We start from the raw sequence: 18,129 nt of genomic DNA, 5'->3' as shown, positions 1-18,129 counted from the left end.
TAACATCTTATGTGAATCTACATTGGCTCATTGATCAAAGAGTGTACTTCTCCTTCTTTACAATCAACCGCTCACTACTTTTGTTTTCATTCATAACAATATTACATGACAATTTTCTTGTCACTAGTCACTGGTCACTGGGTCAATGGGACTCGATTAGGGACTTCATGGGTGTTTAGGTGTATAATACACTGACCTCACTAGGGAGCGTGACAAAGAAGGACTACTTCTACTCCATCAAAATTGTACCCTGAAAGGGTATTTTGCCAATGGTCTCTTGAACTCTTATTGAGTGTTTGTGCAGTGAGGCATTTCGTGCTGTGTTGTATTATGGTTGTATCGTTCCCAGAAGACTAAAAACACACGCCCATTGAAATGACTGTCAACCAGTCTATACAAAGTTGTGGAAGGTAGTTTCCCTTTACTGCACCGTGACACGTAGATTACAATCACAACTTTAAATCAAGTTAAACTGCTTCAAGGACATGTCACGTTCGTTTTTGCTGTCGCAATTTAAGCAGGCACTAAATGATATTTAACACGGACGCCGACTTGGTACCACTGCCGCAGAACGTTAGAATTAGTTCTACTATACTTGTCCCTTGGAAAGAGTGTCACGATAGCTGCAAACCTCTACCAACGAGATGAATGGTAATAACGGACTGTTGCCAACATTATGTCAAAAGGTGAGTTTAGAGTTTTCGTAAAAGAGTGAGTGTGTGGTGCTGGGGTGGGTTGTGTTCAATCTTTTGTGAAACACTATTTTAAAGGATGGCTTCCAAATCTGCCTTATTCCCAGTGCGTTAATGAACAGTTTCCGTATTGCCACCACGTTTGCAGTTGCTGTGAAATAAAATGGTATCGGCCCTATCTATTAGTATCTACAAATTGACATCTGAACAGGTTCATTTTTAAGTAGCTTTGAATGGTGTGGATACATAGGAAGAAAACTATGAATAAACAGTAAACGTGCAGGTACAACCATGTGTAAATCTGTTTTATTCTGGTGGAGTGTTGATCTCTACGTTTGGAACAGTGTTTTAAGTATACTCTTCTGCAGACGAGCAGCGTGTAATGTTCGAAACGTCAAGACACACCGTTGTTTGTTTGTTTGTTTGTTTGTTTTTTTTACAGAGCCAACACTTCCACAAAAGAAACACTTCCACAAAACAACCAGAAATCTGCGATCTTCAAATAAATCCCTGCTGGCCCCCCAGCCCCTGTTATCAAAACCAAGTCGTACGGTTCCCGCTCTTTCCAATACGCATCAGTTCAGTTCTGGAACAGTCTTTTAGGGATTGTTAATACAGGCTGAGACATCAGAACACGTTTTAATCTTTGTACAATAATTGTTGATTTCCTTAAACAGCGCATAGGGACCTCACGGTGAAATATGCTATATAAGAATGGTTTTATTAAAGAGATTTAGACTTGGTCGAACCCGCAAATTCATTATTCATTTATTGTTTTGAGATTTTGCCTATGGTTCATTTTCAACTAGGTTCATTTTCAATGTTTACTTTCTCACTTTGTTGTTTAAATATAATGGCAACTTATTCGTAGTTTGTTTTCAAAATGTTGAAAATGTGCCTTAGGGGAAGATGCTAGAAGAAACAAACCGTTGCTTTAAAATCCTTGTTTCGGTATACATGTTTTTGACCATTTTATGCTGTAATTGTTTTTACAAAAATAAAAAATATTAATAAACTATGAATAAATAGTAAACGTGTAGGTACAACCATGTGTAAATCTCTTCTTCTCCACGTTTCGAACATGTTTTTAAAATGTTGAAAATGTACTTGAGGGGAAGATGTAATACAAGAAAAGAAGCAGTTGCTCTAAAATCCCTGTTTCGGTAGCAATTATGATCGTTTTTGTCCTGTATAGGAAAAAAAAAAAAAAAAAAAACATGTATTGTAGAGACACGGGAAGGAGAGCCGGTCCTCTAATAAAGGATGAGCATTCGCCAAAATACAATCAATAATAACGGAATGCCAATCAATGACGTCTGGGATGTATAACGTATTAATTAGCATATTATAATTATATTAATTAGCAATCCGTTATTACGGATTAGCAATCCGTTATTACGGATTTGAAATCCGTTATTACGGATAATCGCAATCCGTTATTACGGATTTGTAATCCGTTATTACGGATTCGTTATAATCCGTTATTACAGATTCGCAATTTGGACAGGGAACTGTCCGCCGTCTTTTTAGGAATCTTAGATCCCGACGGAGTTAAGTGTAAGGAAGATGCTTCAGAGAAGGTCTTCGTTTATAGAACTGACATAACAATGATTAGAAGACAGTTGTAGTTCCATTAATTCTGGGTGACCCAATGACTTACTAAGTCCCCAGAGTGAAATAATTAAAAGGATAAAAATCAAACTAATTAACATCACTTGGTTGGCAAAAGTGACATTGATTATATCCGAGTAGTTTTAATGAAATACATCAAGTCGAGTCTCTGCCGTGAAGCATTTTTTTGTCATGATATATCTACATGTATCCATGCATACCCTTCAAATTTCCGAAAACGCTCGTTATTTGCTTAAAGGCAGTGGACACTATTGGTAATTACTCAAAATAATTATAAGCATAAAACCTTTCTTGGTGATGAGCAATGGGGAGAGGTTGATGGTATAAAACATTGTGAGAAACGGCTCCCTCTGAAGTGCCATCGTTTTCGAGAAAGAAGTAATTTTCCACGAATTGGGTTTCGAGACCTCAGATTTAGAACTTGAGGTCTCGAAATCAACCATAAACGCACACAACTTCGTGTGACAAGGGCGTTTTTTCTTTCATTATTATCTCGCAACTTCGATGACCGATTGAGCTCAAATTTTCACAGGTTAGTTATTTTATGCATATGTTGAGATATACCAACTGTGAAGGCTAGTCTTTGACAATTACCAATAGTGTCCACTGCCTTTTTTTGTTGAACATTTAACATTTAACATGTAACATTGCAGAAATCGGTCCCTAAAAACTACACATTGCCCTGGATTTGGCGAATGTTATGATATGAAGTAAATTTAAATGGTTGGAAAGATGTTTTTAAAGTATAATGTTATGACCGCACACAATGCCATTTGTGTGATTTTCTCTATACACGTGTAAAAATGTTCGTCATTTTGGTGGTGTCAAATCTTTGACTCCACAAAATGGCGGACGCCAGTCGATAGCTCTCGCCAATCAAACCACTGCACTCTAGGCTGAGTAACCAGCAAGTAGCGCCCTCGGGGGATCCTCGAGGAAATCCGTAATTTCGGATTACAAATCCGTAATAACGGATTGCTAATTCGTAATAACAGATTGTGAATCCGTAATAACGGATTACTAATCCGTAATAACGGATCACTAATACGTAATAACGGATTGCAAATCCGTTAAAACGGATTGTTAATCCGAAATAACGGATTGCAAACCCGTTATAACGGATTACTAATACGTAGTAACGGATTGCAAATCCGTTATAACGGATTGCAAATCCGTTATAACGGATTACTAATCCGCAATAACGGATTGCGAATCCGTAATAACGGATTCGATTTTTTTTTTTTTTTTTTTGCTGGCACTAATGGGCCTTCGTAGTTTAAGAAGAAAACTAGTGGTGACATTATTCGGAGAGTTCTTGACATTTCTCCACGGGCTAGCTATACTTTACTGTGATACGTTTTGAGTGCGTGGCACAATCTGAACTATTTTTGTTGTTTGATCTAGACGGTCTTTGTTGCCAGCTGATGAAGCATGTAGCATATGAGTGCATTTTGTTTCGGTTCATGGAAATGGACCTATACGTGTATGAGTAGACCTACGAAAAAATGTTTCCTTTTGTTCACCCCTTTGAGGAGCGATCGACTTTTCTCTCACCGTCTCATAATCCTTATGTTTCTCAGCGGAGTTTGGGTCACAGTCAAAGTCTTGACATTGATTCCTTGAAGCAATTCAACCCATTGTTGTTATGATGTGACGTAAAGCTGTATGTCCCGTGTGTTGTGTAACGCATGTGAAATAGCCTATAGTTACTTTAGTAACTAAAGTTATAACTTGTTGGACTTAAAACATATGATAATGCGTTTTGCCCTTATGTTTGTGTGGTAGTGCTTTTTGCTTTACCATGCTCCATGGTTTTACCGACCAGGCTTCGGATTGATGGCACCCAATCCTACATCCGTATGAACTGTAAAATGGGTAACCCTGTTTCAGCCCTAGGAGTAGGTGGCAACGGTCTCTGGAAAAACAAAATTGTAGCCATCACCTTGAAGTGGGCAAGTCTGGCGATTTGCGTAAAATATATATATATATACGGCCCGTGTACGTAGTTCAAAGGCATCCCATGACTATGAACGTCTTTATAGTTCAGAGGGTGGGGACATGCAAATTATGAATTTATGCATTGCGCCCATCTTGAAAATCCAAGATGGTTGCCTTTCTCAGTAATTAGTTGTAAAACGAAAGAAAGCACAGCTGGTGTCTAAAATAAATAGTAGAGTTGTATTCCTTGACATGATCCTCACATAGGTGAGGTTAAAGAGAATGGACGAGAAAATATGGATATGTGTGTATGTGAATAAAATGTACGAGCGGAAGGCGAGTACACTGTAATCACGAATCTACACTTCAGAGTCGATCTTGGTTGTGTAAACGTTTCAATGAATTGGATTTCTCAATAATACCAACACTAGTTAGTCTATCCAATTCAAAAAAATAGTTAATGGCCTGACGTTTCGACCCTAGCAGAGTCTTTCTCGAAGGCTAAATGACAACACGACAAACATGAACAGGTAACTAGGTGAAACATAAGCAGTGAAGTGGAAATACATGATTCCGTAAAACTTGTCAAATGACGCGTCGTCGCGACGGTTGGTCACATACAAGTTTTGTACAAAATATAGGCATACTTAAAGCCATTATACACTTTCGGTAAACAGTATTGTCCAAGTCCCACACTTCGTTTATCACAACTTATATATAAAACAACAAACCTGTGAAAATTTAGGCTCAATCGGTCATCGGAGTCGGGAGAAAATAACGGGAAAACCCACCCTTGTTTCCGCACGTTTCGCCGTGTCATGACATGTGTTTAAAATAAATCCGTAATTTTCGCTAACGATAATTTATATTGTTTTACTGTTTTCTCAAAAAGTAAAGCATTTCATGAACTAATATGTCAAGAGAAGTCTTTCACCATTACCTTCTGTAAACCCTGTAAATTATTTGTAAATCTGTGAACTTTTATTTTGTTTTCTGTACCGAAAGGGTCCAATGGCTTCAAGTGCTTGATGCAACATATAGAGTTCAACGAAAAAAAAGTGCAGACTCGTATAAATAATCTACACTTTTAACAATGGAGTGACGTCACAGATAGTTCAAAATAATAATAATAAGTAGAAAACTAGTGGTGACATTATTCGGAGAGTTCTTGACATTTCTCCACGGGCTAGCTATACTTTACTGTGATACGTTTTGAGTGCGTGGCACAATCTGAACTATTTTTGTTGTTTGATCTAGACGGTCTTTGTTGCCAGCTGATGAAGCATGTAGCATATGAGTGCATTTTGTTTCTGGTCATGGAAATGGACCTATACGTGTATGAGTTGACCTACGAAAAAATGTTTCCTTTTGTTCACCCCTTTGAGGAGCGATCGACTTTTCTCTCACCGTCTCATAATCCTTATGTTTCTCAGCGGAGTTTGGGTCACAGTCAAAGTCTTGACATTGATTCCTTGAAGCAATTCAACCCATTGTTGTTATGATGTGACGTAAAGCTGTATGTCCCGTGTGTTGTGTAACGCATGTGAAATAGCCTATAGTTACTTTAGTAACTAAAGTTATAACTTGTTGGACTTAAAACATATGATAAGTTCAAAATAATAAAAACAACTGGTTGTCTGTCGCGTAGTCAGCGACCGTAACCGTGGTAAACACCATTTTGTTAAACATCACGAATTGTGTCCAGGTTCCTAAATTATGGAACACAGCCGGAAAACAGCATGGCCAGCAGAATAAGCTTGGGGTAAGCCTTTACCCTTTAGAGTTACCATTTACTTCAAAGCACCATAGAAAGTGAACACAATGCCAACCATGCAATAATTATTCACGTTTTGAGACATGACGCCGCAAGTTGGATTTGGGTTATTTTATGTTTGTATGGCCTGAGTGTGCTAACCCAATACATACAAGCATTCTTGTTGATTATGTGGCTTTGGTGGTGAACCTTTTGAAGTTTATGCAGACTGTGTATGACCATGGGTTGAGGTGAATATAATTATTGGCATCGTCCACAGGTTAAGTGGCTGCCAAAATGTATCATGAAGAAGTGATTCCTATTAAAAATGCTAAGCTTAGGTAACTAGCATGTGGAAAGATGTTCCTCTGCACGATAGTATCTACATTGTCTCTAATGTTGGTCATAAGAATAAAATTGTGTACATAAACAAGTTATTAGGTATCATTATTATTAAACAAACTATAAACAAACAAAAAAAGTTATCTTCAAATGTTCATGTTTTTTCAAACGCCGTACCTTGGCCCAACTCCATAGAGCTGATAGATGTTAAATTTGCATCGGGGTTACAGGAAGTTATAAGGTTTCCATTCGTTTGAAGTACCCGCTACTAAAACATAGGATTCGAACTGCCTCTAGCCACCGGGCAATCTGGGTGGTCTAATTGGTTCTACTCTGCTCTAGAACTACAAAGGTCGTAGGTACGAGTCCCCGCCCGAGTAATAAGCCTGTGATTATTATACTATTAGAGAAAAAACTTTGGGTTAACATTGAGCAGAAATTAACAGGATTTTAGCCACAATTTGTGCACGTGACATGGTAGTTCGGTTGGACAATTTAATCCTGTAGTTGTGCTACCTTTTGTGCCTAAAGGGACACGTTGCCTTTGATCGGTCGAGTTGGGCTTTAAAAAGCATTTGTAACCATTTGTAAAAAAAAAAAAAAAAAAAAAAAAAATTCCACATGATTAGAAAGATACTTTAAAAGAAGAATATAATGATCCTCAGTATCACTCTAAATTGCGTGGTTTCCCTTCTACCTCGTCGACAAACGCGGTCGGCCATTTTATAGGTCAAAATGTTTGACTCCCATAAATGGCCGACCGTGATAGTTCGCAGAGTAAAAGGAAAACCACGTCATTTCGAGGCAAATGTGTGTGGATCATTGTATTATTCTTTTAAAACATCTTTCCAACCATATCATTTTTATAACAAACGGTTACAAACGCTTTTCAAAGACCAACTCGACCGATCCAAGGCAACGTACGTGCTCTTTTAAGCAACTGTTTTAAATTGAGTCCGTATTAGATACCTGCGATAAGACTGTTGTTCAAAACCAACCTGTCTGCTATTAATTGTCTTTATTCAACAGGTATACATAGCTATTACAATAGCATTTCTGCTTCGTGATGTAAATGGACTACCGTCTGGTCCACCCGTTACCAACTACTCGGGGTTATGTTTAGACATGAAACCGTCTGGGCACGGAGGCAAACCGAGCGATAGTCCGCCGCCTTACACCTTGTATTTCAACGAATCCGAATATTCGCCAGGAAAACATCTACAAGGTAAGCCGGGGCGCCCGGGGATTCGGTCCCCCAGTAATGGGAAATTCCGTCTTCCGTCTATGTTAAAGGCAGTGGACACTATTAGTAAATTACTCAAATAATTATTGGCATAAAACCTTTCTTGGTGACGAGTAATGGGGAGAGGTTGGTGGTACAAAACATTGTGAGAAACGGCTCCCTCTGAAGTGCCATAGTTTTCGAGGAAGAAGTAATTTTCCACGAGTTTGATTTCGAGATGTCGAAATCAACCATCTAAACGCACACAACTTCGTGTGACAAGGGTTATTTTTCTTTCATTACTATCACGCAACCTCGATGACCAATTGAGCCAAAATTTACGCAGGCTTGTTATTGTATGCTTATGTTGAGACACACCGAGTGAGAACACTGATCTTTGACAATTACCAAACGTGCCTTTAACATCACCACTGAGTACAAAAAGAGTAGGTAAAAACAAGCCAACTGGTGCTAAGTTGCCTCTTCTTCCCTGGGGAAAAAATATGCTTAGATTTTTTTTACCGTCCCCTCCCTCCTCCCGACCCGAATCGAAAACTACCTTTTGACATGGGCTAGAGGAGAATGATTCAAAAGAGGGCGCTATCAGAAGAAGTGGGGGGGGGGTCTCCAGGGGACAGAAATTCCTGCTACGCTGGTGGCATTTGTTGTGTTTCCACTACGAAACTGCCACTGTCGCAGCGCTTCAACGGGTACATATTTTTCTTCTCAATCGATTCAAAAAGGGAACCTTAAAAACAAAACATGAATACATTTTTTGAGGATTTCAATTAAAATGTGCACAAAAAGAAAAACAGCAAGCCTGTCTGAAGGATTTGGGTGTATACAAAATGTTTCACCCAAAACACATAATGTTATAGTATGTGTCCACAATAATTATCTCAACATAACTTGGCGCCCTCTTTGGGCACAACTTCCTTTAGCCCATTAATTTACCGTGGGACACACCGAAGGACAAACATAACCCTACGACCCACGCACAATCTTTAATCATTTTTATCCAAGTTCTTGTCCCCATAACGTCGATCTGTCTTTAGACATTCTACATTTGAATTGTTAACAACGGACACATTAATGACAGTGTCTTTTCTAAACATGAGTTTACGCTTGTCTATCTCGTTACACTTACTAATTTACTTACTAATGGGAGACTTTTGGAACGCTTGGTGGCAGCAGACTTACCAGGTAAAATCCATTGTTCTCGGGCATGTGCGCACGCTCAGAACTACGTAAACAATGGGAACTTCCTGGTAAGTCTGCTGCCACCTAGCGCCTCAAAGTATCCCATGGTTACACAGTTTTCAACATTTTTTTTTTGCAGTGACGCTTGAAACCGGACAGAATGGAAGTGGACAAACAGAACACTTTAAAGGTTTTTTCATCCTCATCGACAACCTCGACGAGACCATAGTTCCACATGGGACCTTTGGTGAAGTAAGTGAAGGAACGCAGGTTCTCAACTGCTCAGGGAAAGGACAGGTAAAGAACGCTTTTGTTGATATCATTGGAATTACAGAACACTCTAACACTGTAGACAAATAATGGAAGTTAAGTTAAATCAATAAAAACAAAAGCAAAGTGGGAAAATCGGTTGAAAATACACTCTGATTTTTTTTACCCTTTCCGGGTCATCGTGACCCGGAAAGGGTCATCGCGTTTGACCCGATGCCGGGTCAGATATTGTTTTAACCCATTTCCGGGTCAGATTTGACCCGGAGATGCCGGTTGTGCCATTGTTGACCCGCTTCCGGGTCATCGTGACCCGGACACAGGTAACCTTGTTTGACCCGGTGCCGGGTTGGCCTTAGTTGACCCATTTTCGGGTCATCAGGACCCGAAAATGGGTCAAATCTGACCCGGGATTTTTTAATGTTATTCCATCAATCGCTCACTACGTAGTGAGCGATTGATAACCATGAGCACGCAAGCCATAATCGAATTAGAGCTGCATTTGCTTACGCCTGTTTAAACTTTAGTTTCAGGTTAGCTGAAACTCATGAGAATCTGTTATATAACTGTTTTATTTTGTGATACTTCATTTCCGCAATTTGTCGAAGTTCATATACGCACATCTGGGACCTTTGGTATCAAATTTGCAAACGTAACAATTAAGCACACATGCCTACATAAAGAGTTTAGTGGGAAACACAAATGAAATTGGGAAATTGGGAAATACCATCCGAAATAATTATGAAAGGTACATTGTCCGGTGTTCGCCGAAAGAAGTTGTTTGGGCACGGCTGATGAATGTGGGACAAGTCAATATTTAATGAAAACAACTATTTTGTATTATAACCGGTAGGTTAAATAACACCAACAAAATCACTAATTATTGTTATCATTGCCGTTGTTTTTGTCCAACATCTTAGATGTAGGGTAGACCACGCTCACTTTGTGTAAAATAATTATTGGCATAAAACCTTTTTTTGATTACGAGTAATGGGGAGAGGTTGATGTTATAAAACATTGTGAGAAACAGCTCCCTCTGAAGTGCCATAGTTTTCGAGAAAGAAGTAATTTTCCACGAATTTGATTTCGAGACCTCAGCTTTAGAACTTGAGGTCTCGAAATCAACCATCTAAACGCACACAACTTCGTGTGACAGGGGTGTTTTTTTCTTTCATTGTTATCTCGCAACTTCGATGACCGATTGAGCTCAAATTTTCACAGGTTTGTTATTTTATGCATATGTTGAGATGCACCAACTGTGAAGGCTAGTCTTTGACAATACCAATAGTGTCCACTGCCTTTAAAGATAGCTGTACAGGTAGTTGCTTGGAAATGTTATCTTTACATTTTCATTTTGTTTCAGTTTTAACATTAGTTTTTCAACTTGTATTAGTTTAAACATTTCTCTCATTACTTCAGGATGCATGGGGACATACAAACAGCGAGCCGAAGACCAATGTCACTGCTTTATGGCTGCCACCGATAACATGGACAGGCCCTCTCGTGGCAAGGTAGGTTAACTTTATAAAGCGTCAATAAGGGTGCACCAGTCCACATAAAGTCACCCAACTACAGCATAAACTCCCGCAATAACATATACTGTGAAAAATGTTGTCAAAATAATAATTTGTGAATACGATTGTTAACAGTCAACAAATTAACAGCAGTAACTCTAAAAAAGTATACATGATTGACAGGCAGAAGTTGTTGGCAAGTGACAAATTCAACTGCTTACAGAGTATGCAAATCACGAGTTCAAATCACTCGTTGTGTAAGCTGTTACTAATATCTAAACAGCCGTTGGAACAGCCACGGAAGATGCTGATAGGTTAAACCTTTTTAAGCGACACTCTTTTGAAATCTGGTATTGTTTTCTGAAAACACTTTAGCGTAGGTTACTGTAAGGTTAGTTGTGGATTGTTTGCAGCAATAACAGCGATACTAGAACTAAAACCACAAAATTTCAGCACTTGGGTCATGGACTGACACTAGCCCAATGACATGGCTCTCTTTAACATCGGTCCTGTAAAATGGCGACTATGTTAAGACCGATGTTAAAAACAAACAAACAAACAAAAAGGGAGGGCTAGGGCAAATTAATAACAAATGATGGAGTCAAATTGCTCGATGGGATCGACGCATAACCTGGGAACGATAATGACAAACTACACACGACAAGCAAAAGCTTCAATTCCACCGATTTAACCTCAATTGGGTCAAGAAGCTATCACATACGGAAGGTTTCTGGTCGGACAAGATTGTTTCAGACAGCAGTGTCATTGAAACTGTACAGTACTCTACAAGAGTTTCGGCCGAGGTACTAGCTGGTTGGACGAAACAATGCCTGTTTAACGTTAGGGCTCTGGCTTTACATACACCAGATAATGTCCACCAAGGAGGTGGAGTGTTATTGGTGGTGGACCTTATTTTAAGCATGTACAACGGACTCACGCGACTCTTCTGAAAAACAAAATATGCTCTGTGAGCCTGTTCACTTACCTTAAGAAAACAAAACGTGACGACTAATAATTAAGCTGGAACTTCTACACGGAAATTATATCACATACATATCTAAGTGGGGACACGACGACTTTAAGACGTCTTGTAGACGTAAATTGACGTCAAATTAACGTAATTTACGTCTATAAGACGTCTTGAAGTCGGTGTGTGCCCACTGAGTGAGTATGAATTCATAGCTTCGCCATAAACTTGATCGACAAAAAGGTATTAATACCCTGTAATGCTGATTAATTTTCGTTTCGTTGTCTTCCTATTTTGTTTACTATGCTTATACTGTTTTGTTTACTATTGCTCACTAGAACATGTGTCAACTAATGTGTATACAGTGTATAAATTGTAAAACGCAGTGATTTTGGTTTTGTACAATTTACAGAGCAACAGTGGTATATTCGTTTGCGGTTTATTGGCAGAACATCACATCTGATATCATCACATTTAAAAATCATTCGGGTATGTCATAACTAATCAATATTTTACCATAAACGAGAAACATACGATACATCATTGGTGGGAAAGCATTTGATTAAGAACAACGATCTAACACAGGTAACAACACAATAAAAATCCCGTTTTTAAACTTAACTTGTCTGTTGCCACTACTTTTAAATAAAATGTAACTGAATGAGTAATTGAGTGAAAGGACATTGGTGATGTACTGAAAAGATTGTTTATCAGAACTTTCTGTTCGACCATTCGGTTCAAGTCTCTTTCAGACCAGATTGTAACTATGCCAGCAAGCTAACGTGGAAGGGCAGCCAAAATGCGTCGCATCCTTTTTTCAAACCACTGTTTTGCGTCACTTGTTTTCGCTCGGATTTTCTCCCATTGTGTGTGTGTTCCCCCCCCCCCCCAGACAACACCATTTCCATGTCACTGCCGACGGGTGGTTAGTAATAGTTTGAAGTACAACCAATAATATTCGGAAAATGTAATACCATCCATTGGTGGTCGATCGTTTTGAAATTGCATTGTCCGAATTACTGTCTGTACTTCAAACTACGATATAACATGTTTAATTATGCGCCCGATAGAGCAGACAACTATAGGGCAATGAAGTGTTTTGGGTGGGTTTTACTGGCTTAATTGGTTTGTATTCCCATGTAACATTTTAAATGGGTTTTTCAATATGTAAACCAAAAGCTTATTAATACCAAAATTAGATTTTGACTGGGGGATTTGGTTTAATATTTATTACAGACAATGAAATTCCAGTAATTGACTGCCCTGTTGTTGATGCTGTTAACGTAACTAAAGGAACCAGTGGCAGCATGGTCAATTTCATGGTTACAGCACATGATGCCGACGATGGTGAGATAAGTCCAACTTGCTGGATAGAAGATACCCTTGGTACCGAGACGCTCTATCCAAGTTACATCTTCCAAGTTGGAGACACAATTGTAACATGTAACGCAACTGATACATCAGGCAACACTGCTACTTGCTCATTGACCATAACTGTCTTAGGTAAGTTCTATTTTGTTTTAGTGAGATGGCAAATCCTTTACCAATTAACTTTTAACTGTGGAAATTAAAGACATTCAAATATTTACTGATAACAAACGGCAATTCAAAGCGTTTTTTTTTTCCTTCTTCTTGATTTGCAGACAATGAAGAGCCCATTATGAACTGCCCACCAATTTATAATGATGCTGTCAATGTAATGAAGGGAGTTAATGGAAGTACGGTAAACCTGATAGTGACGGCACATGACGTTGTGGATGGTCAAATCAGTCCATTTTGTTTGACACTCGATACATTGGAGACAGTATCTCAAGAGTACATTTTCCCTGTTGGCGAAACAGTAGTAGTATGTGTAGCTACGGATCGATCAAACAACACGGCATGGTGTTTTTTTTACGTTTACGTATTGGGTATGTCAGTGTATTCAATCATACGGCTAACAAATTATGAGGTTTTCAAAATGCCATTTTGTGTGTAAGATTTGAATGTATTTGTTACAATGACGTGCTTGATCACAAGTGACCACTTACGTTTGAATTCCGCAGACTATCGAGACAGTTGCTAGATCACATAAAAAGCCGCAATAGTTTGCGTAGTTACGTAAGAAACGATGAACACCCTCACATAATGGGAGACTTTTGGGACGCTTGGTGGCAGCAGACTTACCAAGTAAAATCCACTGTCTCGGTCATGTGCGCACGCTCAGAACTACGTAAACAATAGAAATTTACCTGGTAAGTCTGCTGCCACCTAGCGTCCAAAAGTCTCCCATTCTGAAATGAATACGTATGACACAATGGTACCATGCAGGGTCTACCGATCCGGAGGTTGCTACTCAAAAGCTTGCCCCGAATCATTTTACAAAGCAACTGTCTCTATTGTTCGAGGTCAAAAATGTAAGCGGTAATTTGTGACTAAGCAAGTCATTGTGCAACCCATTATTCGAATCTAACTTGCAAACAAAATTGCTTATTTTGTCAATACAACAAAAACGTTTCTAAGCTTTAAAAAAAAAACAGAAAAGTTCATCATACAAACATTTACTTTTTTATATAATGGATTATGTCACCTTTTTGCAGACAACGAAAGTCCAGTAATTAACTGCCCTGCTGTTACTGCTGTCAATGTTAGTAGCGAAACCAATGGAAGTACCGTGAACCTAAATGTGACAGCAAATGATATCGTCGATGGTCAAATCAATACAACTTGCTGGATAGACGATACATTCGGTAGTCAGAGAGTTTCTCCAGATTTCATCTTCCCAGTTGGAGAAACAACTGTGACATGTAACGCATTCGATGCATCAGGCAATACAGACACGTGTTCTTTTGACGTAACCGTTTTGGGTAAGATCTGATGTCATTTTTCTTTTCCAAGTGCAAAATGTGACAGTTCAAAAGATAGACAAGTCCCTGATTACCAGGGGTCTTAAAATGTTTTTTTTCACAAATATTTCCACAGATCATGAAATTCCTGTTATCAACTGCCCAGTTGTTGATGCCGTCAACGTAAAGAACGGAACCAATGGAAGTACAGTAAACCTAATGGTGACTGCATTTGATGTTGTCGATGGTCAAATCAGTCCAACTTGTTGGGCTCTTGGTGAATTCGGTACCGACAGAGTAACTCCAGCTTATGTTTTCCTTGTCGGTGATACAAGAGTACAATGTAACGCCACAGATATGTCTGGTAACACGGCAACGTGTTCTTTCATCGTAAACGTGTCAGGTATGTAACCGAACAAAAGTTCATCCGTGATTTTGTCAACCTCTAATACACGACCTATCATACACTCAACACCAGTGGCCATTTAAGACATTTTGTAATATTTAGCCAAAAGACCTCATATAAGCTCTTAACCAAGATTGATTGAAAAACGATGCTTTGTTTTGTTTACTTCTGCAGACAATGAGATTCCAGTTATTGACTGTCCAGCTGATGATTCTGTTACCATAAATAACGGAACCAGTGGAAGCACAGTAAACATCATGGTGACAGCAGCAGATGTTGTCGATGGTCAGGTCAAGACAACTTGCTGGATAGAAGATGATCTCGGTACTAAGATATACTATACAGGGTACATCTTCCAAGTAGGAGATACGATTGTGACATGTAACGCTTCTGATGCATCAGGCAACACTGCAACGTGCTCTTTTAACGTAGCTGTTGTAGGTAAGTTCTTACGGAGTGGGTATCCTTAATTGTTAAAGATATGCTGAATCAACGTTCAATTTATTTTACAGTTGAAAATAAAGACTAACATTGTTGGTTTATTCAAACAAACCTTTAAAGCAATTTTGTTGTTTAACAGACGATGAAAATCCATTCATCAATTGCCCACCTGTTGATGCAATCAACGTAAAGAACGGAACCAATGGAAGTACAGTCAACCTAATGGTAACAGCGAATGATATCGTCGATGGTCGGATCAATACAACTTGCTGGGTAGACGATGCATTCGGTATTAAGAGAGTTTCTCCAGATTACATCTTCCCGGTAGGAGAAACAACTGTGACATGTAACGCATCCGATGCATCAGGCAATACAGACACGTGTTCTTTTGACGTTACCGTTTTAGGTAAGATCTGATGTTGTCATTTATGTTTCAATTGCAAAATCGTTAAGGTCCTTTTAATTGACTAGTTAAAAGACGAATAGGCAAGTCCCTCATTATAAAGTGATCTTTAATTGTTCATACAACTGTTTCCACAGATCATGAAATACCTGTTATTAACTGCCCAGTTGTTGATGCCGTCAACGTAATGAACGGAACCAATGGAAGTACAGTCAACCTAATGGTGACTGTATTTGATGTTGTCGATGGTCAAATCAGTCCAACTTGTTGGGCACTTGGTGAATTCGGTACCGACAGAGTAACTCCTGCGTATGTTTTCCTTGTCGGTGATACAAGAGTAAAATGTAACGCCACCGATACGTCTGGTAACACGGCAACGTGTTCTTTCATCGTAAACGTGTCAGGTATGTAACCGAACAAAAGTTCATCCGTGATTTTGTCAACCTCTAATACACGACCTATCATACACTCAACACCAGTGGCCAGTTAAGACATGTTGTAATGTTTAGCCAAAAGACCTCATAAGCTCTTAACCAAGATTGATTGAAAAACGATGATTTGTTTTGTTTACTTCTGCAGACAATGAGATTCCAGTTATTGACTGCCCAGCTGATGAAGTTGTAACCATAAATAACGGAACCAGTGGACGCACAGTAAACCTCATGGTGACAGCAACAGATGTTGTCGATGGTCAGGTCAAGACAACTTGCTGGATAGAAGATGACCTCGGTACTAAGATATACTATACAGGGTACATCTTCCAAGTAGGAGATACGATTGTGACATGTAACGCTTCTGATGCATCAGGCAACACTGCAACGTGCTCTTTTAACGTAGCTGTTGTAGGTAAGTTCTTACGGAGTGGGTATCCTTAACTGATGGTGAAATGCTGAATCTGTGTTCAATTTACTTTACAGTTTTCTCCCATTTCGTTTGTGTTCCCCCCGCCCCCCCCCCCCCCAGACAACACCATTTCCATGTCACTGCCGATTGGTGGTTAGTAATAGTTTGAAGTACAACCAATAATATTCGGAAAATGTAATACCATCCATTGGTGGTCGATCGTTTTGAAATTGCATTGTCCGAATTACTGTCTGTACTTCAAACTACGATATAACATGTTTAATTATGCGCCGGATAGAGCAGACAACTATAGGGCAATGAAGTGTTTTGGGTGGGTTTTACTGGCTTAATTGGTTTGTATTCCCATGTAACATTTTAAATGGGTTTTTCAATGAGTAAACCAAAAGCTTATTAATACCAAAATTAGATTTTGACTGGAGGATTGTGTTTAATATTTATTACAGACAATGAAATTCCAGTAATTGACTGCCCTGTTGTTGATGCTGTTAACGTAACTAAAGGAACCAGTGGCAGCATGGTCAATTTCATGGTTACAGCACATGATGCCGATGATGGTGAGATAAGTCCAACTTGCTGGATAGAAGATACCCTTGGTACCGAGACGCTCTATCCAAGTTACATCTTCCAAGTTGGAGACACAATTGTAACATGTAACGCAACTGATACATCAGGCAACACTGCTACTTGCTCATTGACCATAACTGTCTTAGGTAAGTTCTATTTTTTTTTAGTGAGATGGCAAATCCTTTACCAATTAACTTTTAACTGTGGAAATTAAAGACATTCAAATATTTACTGATAACAAACGGCAATTCAAAGCGTTTTTTTTTCCTTCTTCTTGATTTGCAGACAATGAAGAGCCCATTATGAACTGCCCACCAATTTATAATGATGCTGTCAATGTAATGAAGGGAGTTAATGGAAGTACGGTAAACCTGATAGTGACGGCACATGACGTTGTGGATGGTCAAATCAGTCCATTTTGTTTGACACTCGATACATTGGAGACAGTATCTCAAGAGTACATTTTCCCTGTTGGCGAAACAGTAGTAGTATGTGTAGCTACGGATCGATCAAACAACACGGCATGGTGTTTTTTTTACGTTTACGTATTGGGTATGTCAGTGTATTCAATCATACGGCTAACAAATTATGAGGTTTTCAAAATGCCATTTTGTGTGTAAGATTTGAATGTATTTGTTACAATGACGTGCTTGATCACAAGTGACCACTTACGTTTGAATTCCGCAGACTATCGAGACAGTTGCTAGATCACATAAAAAGCCGCAATAGTTTGCGTAGTTACGTAAGAAACGATGAACACCCTCACATAATGGGAGACTTTTGGGACGCTTGGTGGCAGCAGACTTACCAAGTAAAATCCACTGTCTCGGTCATGTGCGCACGCTCAGAACTACGTAAACAATAGAAATTTACCTGGTAAGTCTGCTGCCACCTAGCGTCCAAAAGTCTCCCATTCTGAAATGAATACGTATGACACAATGGTACCATGCAGGGTCTACCGATCCGGAGGTTGCTACACAAAAGCTTGCCCCGAATCATTTTACAAAGCAACTGTCTCTATTGTTCGAGGTCAAAAATGTAAGCGGTAATTTGTGACTAAGCAAGTCATTGTGCAACCCATTATTCGAATCTAACTTGC

The 18,129-nt window shown here is 39.1% G+C and overlaps 1 protein-coding gene across 2 annotated transcripts in view; it reads left to right on the top strand.

Annotated features, from left to right (window-relative positions):
* The first annotated feature begins 513 nt into the window (after nucleotides 1-513).
* LOC139953074 (uncharacterized) overlaps nucleotides 514-18,129 on the top strand; it is a 50,518-nt gene continuing 32,902 nt past the window's right edge. For both annotated transcript variants that reach the window (XM_071952478.1, XM_071952477.1), the window contains exons 1-15: nucleotides 514-686; nucleotides 7,387-7,582; nucleotides 8,919-9,076; nucleotides 10,466-10,557; nucleotides 11,940-12,016; nucleotides 12,764-13,030; nucleotides 13,171-13,437; nucleotides 14,107-14,373; nucleotides 14,489-14,755; nucleotides 14,933-15,199; nucleotides 15,339-15,605; nucleotides 15,740-16,006; nucleotides 16,182-16,448; nucleotides 16,910-17,176; nucleotides 17,316-17,582. In XM_071952478.1, the coding sequence (XP_071808579.1) occupies nucleotides 645-686; nucleotides 7,387-7,582; nucleotides 8,919-9,076; nucleotides 10,466-10,557; nucleotides 11,940-12,016; nucleotides 12,764-13,030; nucleotides 13,171-13,437; nucleotides 14,107-14,373; nucleotides 14,489-14,755; nucleotides 14,933-15,199; nucleotides 15,339-15,605; nucleotides 15,740-16,006; nucleotides 16,182-16,448; nucleotides 16,910-17,176; nucleotides 17,316-17,582 (3,235 nt within the window). In that variant the 5' untranslated portion in view covers nucleotides 514-644. The remainder of the gene's footprint in view (nucleotides 687-7,386; nucleotides 7,583-8,918; nucleotides 9,077-10,465; nucleotides 10,558-11,939; nucleotides 12,017-12,763; nucleotides 13,031-13,170; nucleotides 13,438-14,106; nucleotides 14,374-14,488; nucleotides 14,756-14,932; nucleotides 15,200-15,338; nucleotides 15,606-15,739; nucleotides 16,007-16,181; nucleotides 16,449-16,909; nucleotides 17,177-17,315; nucleotides 17,583-18,129) is intronic.

The sequence above is a fragment of the Asterias amurensis genome, chromosome 21 (genome assembly GCF_032118995.1).
Source record: "Asterias amurensis chromosome 21, ASM3211899v1".
Lineage (NCBI taxonomy): Eukaryota > Metazoa > Echinodermata > Asteroidea > Forcipulatida > Asteriidae > Asterias > Asterias amurensis.
The sequence above is the reverse complement of the archived record's forward strand: the minus strand, read 5'-3'. Positions and strand labels throughout refer to the sequence as shown.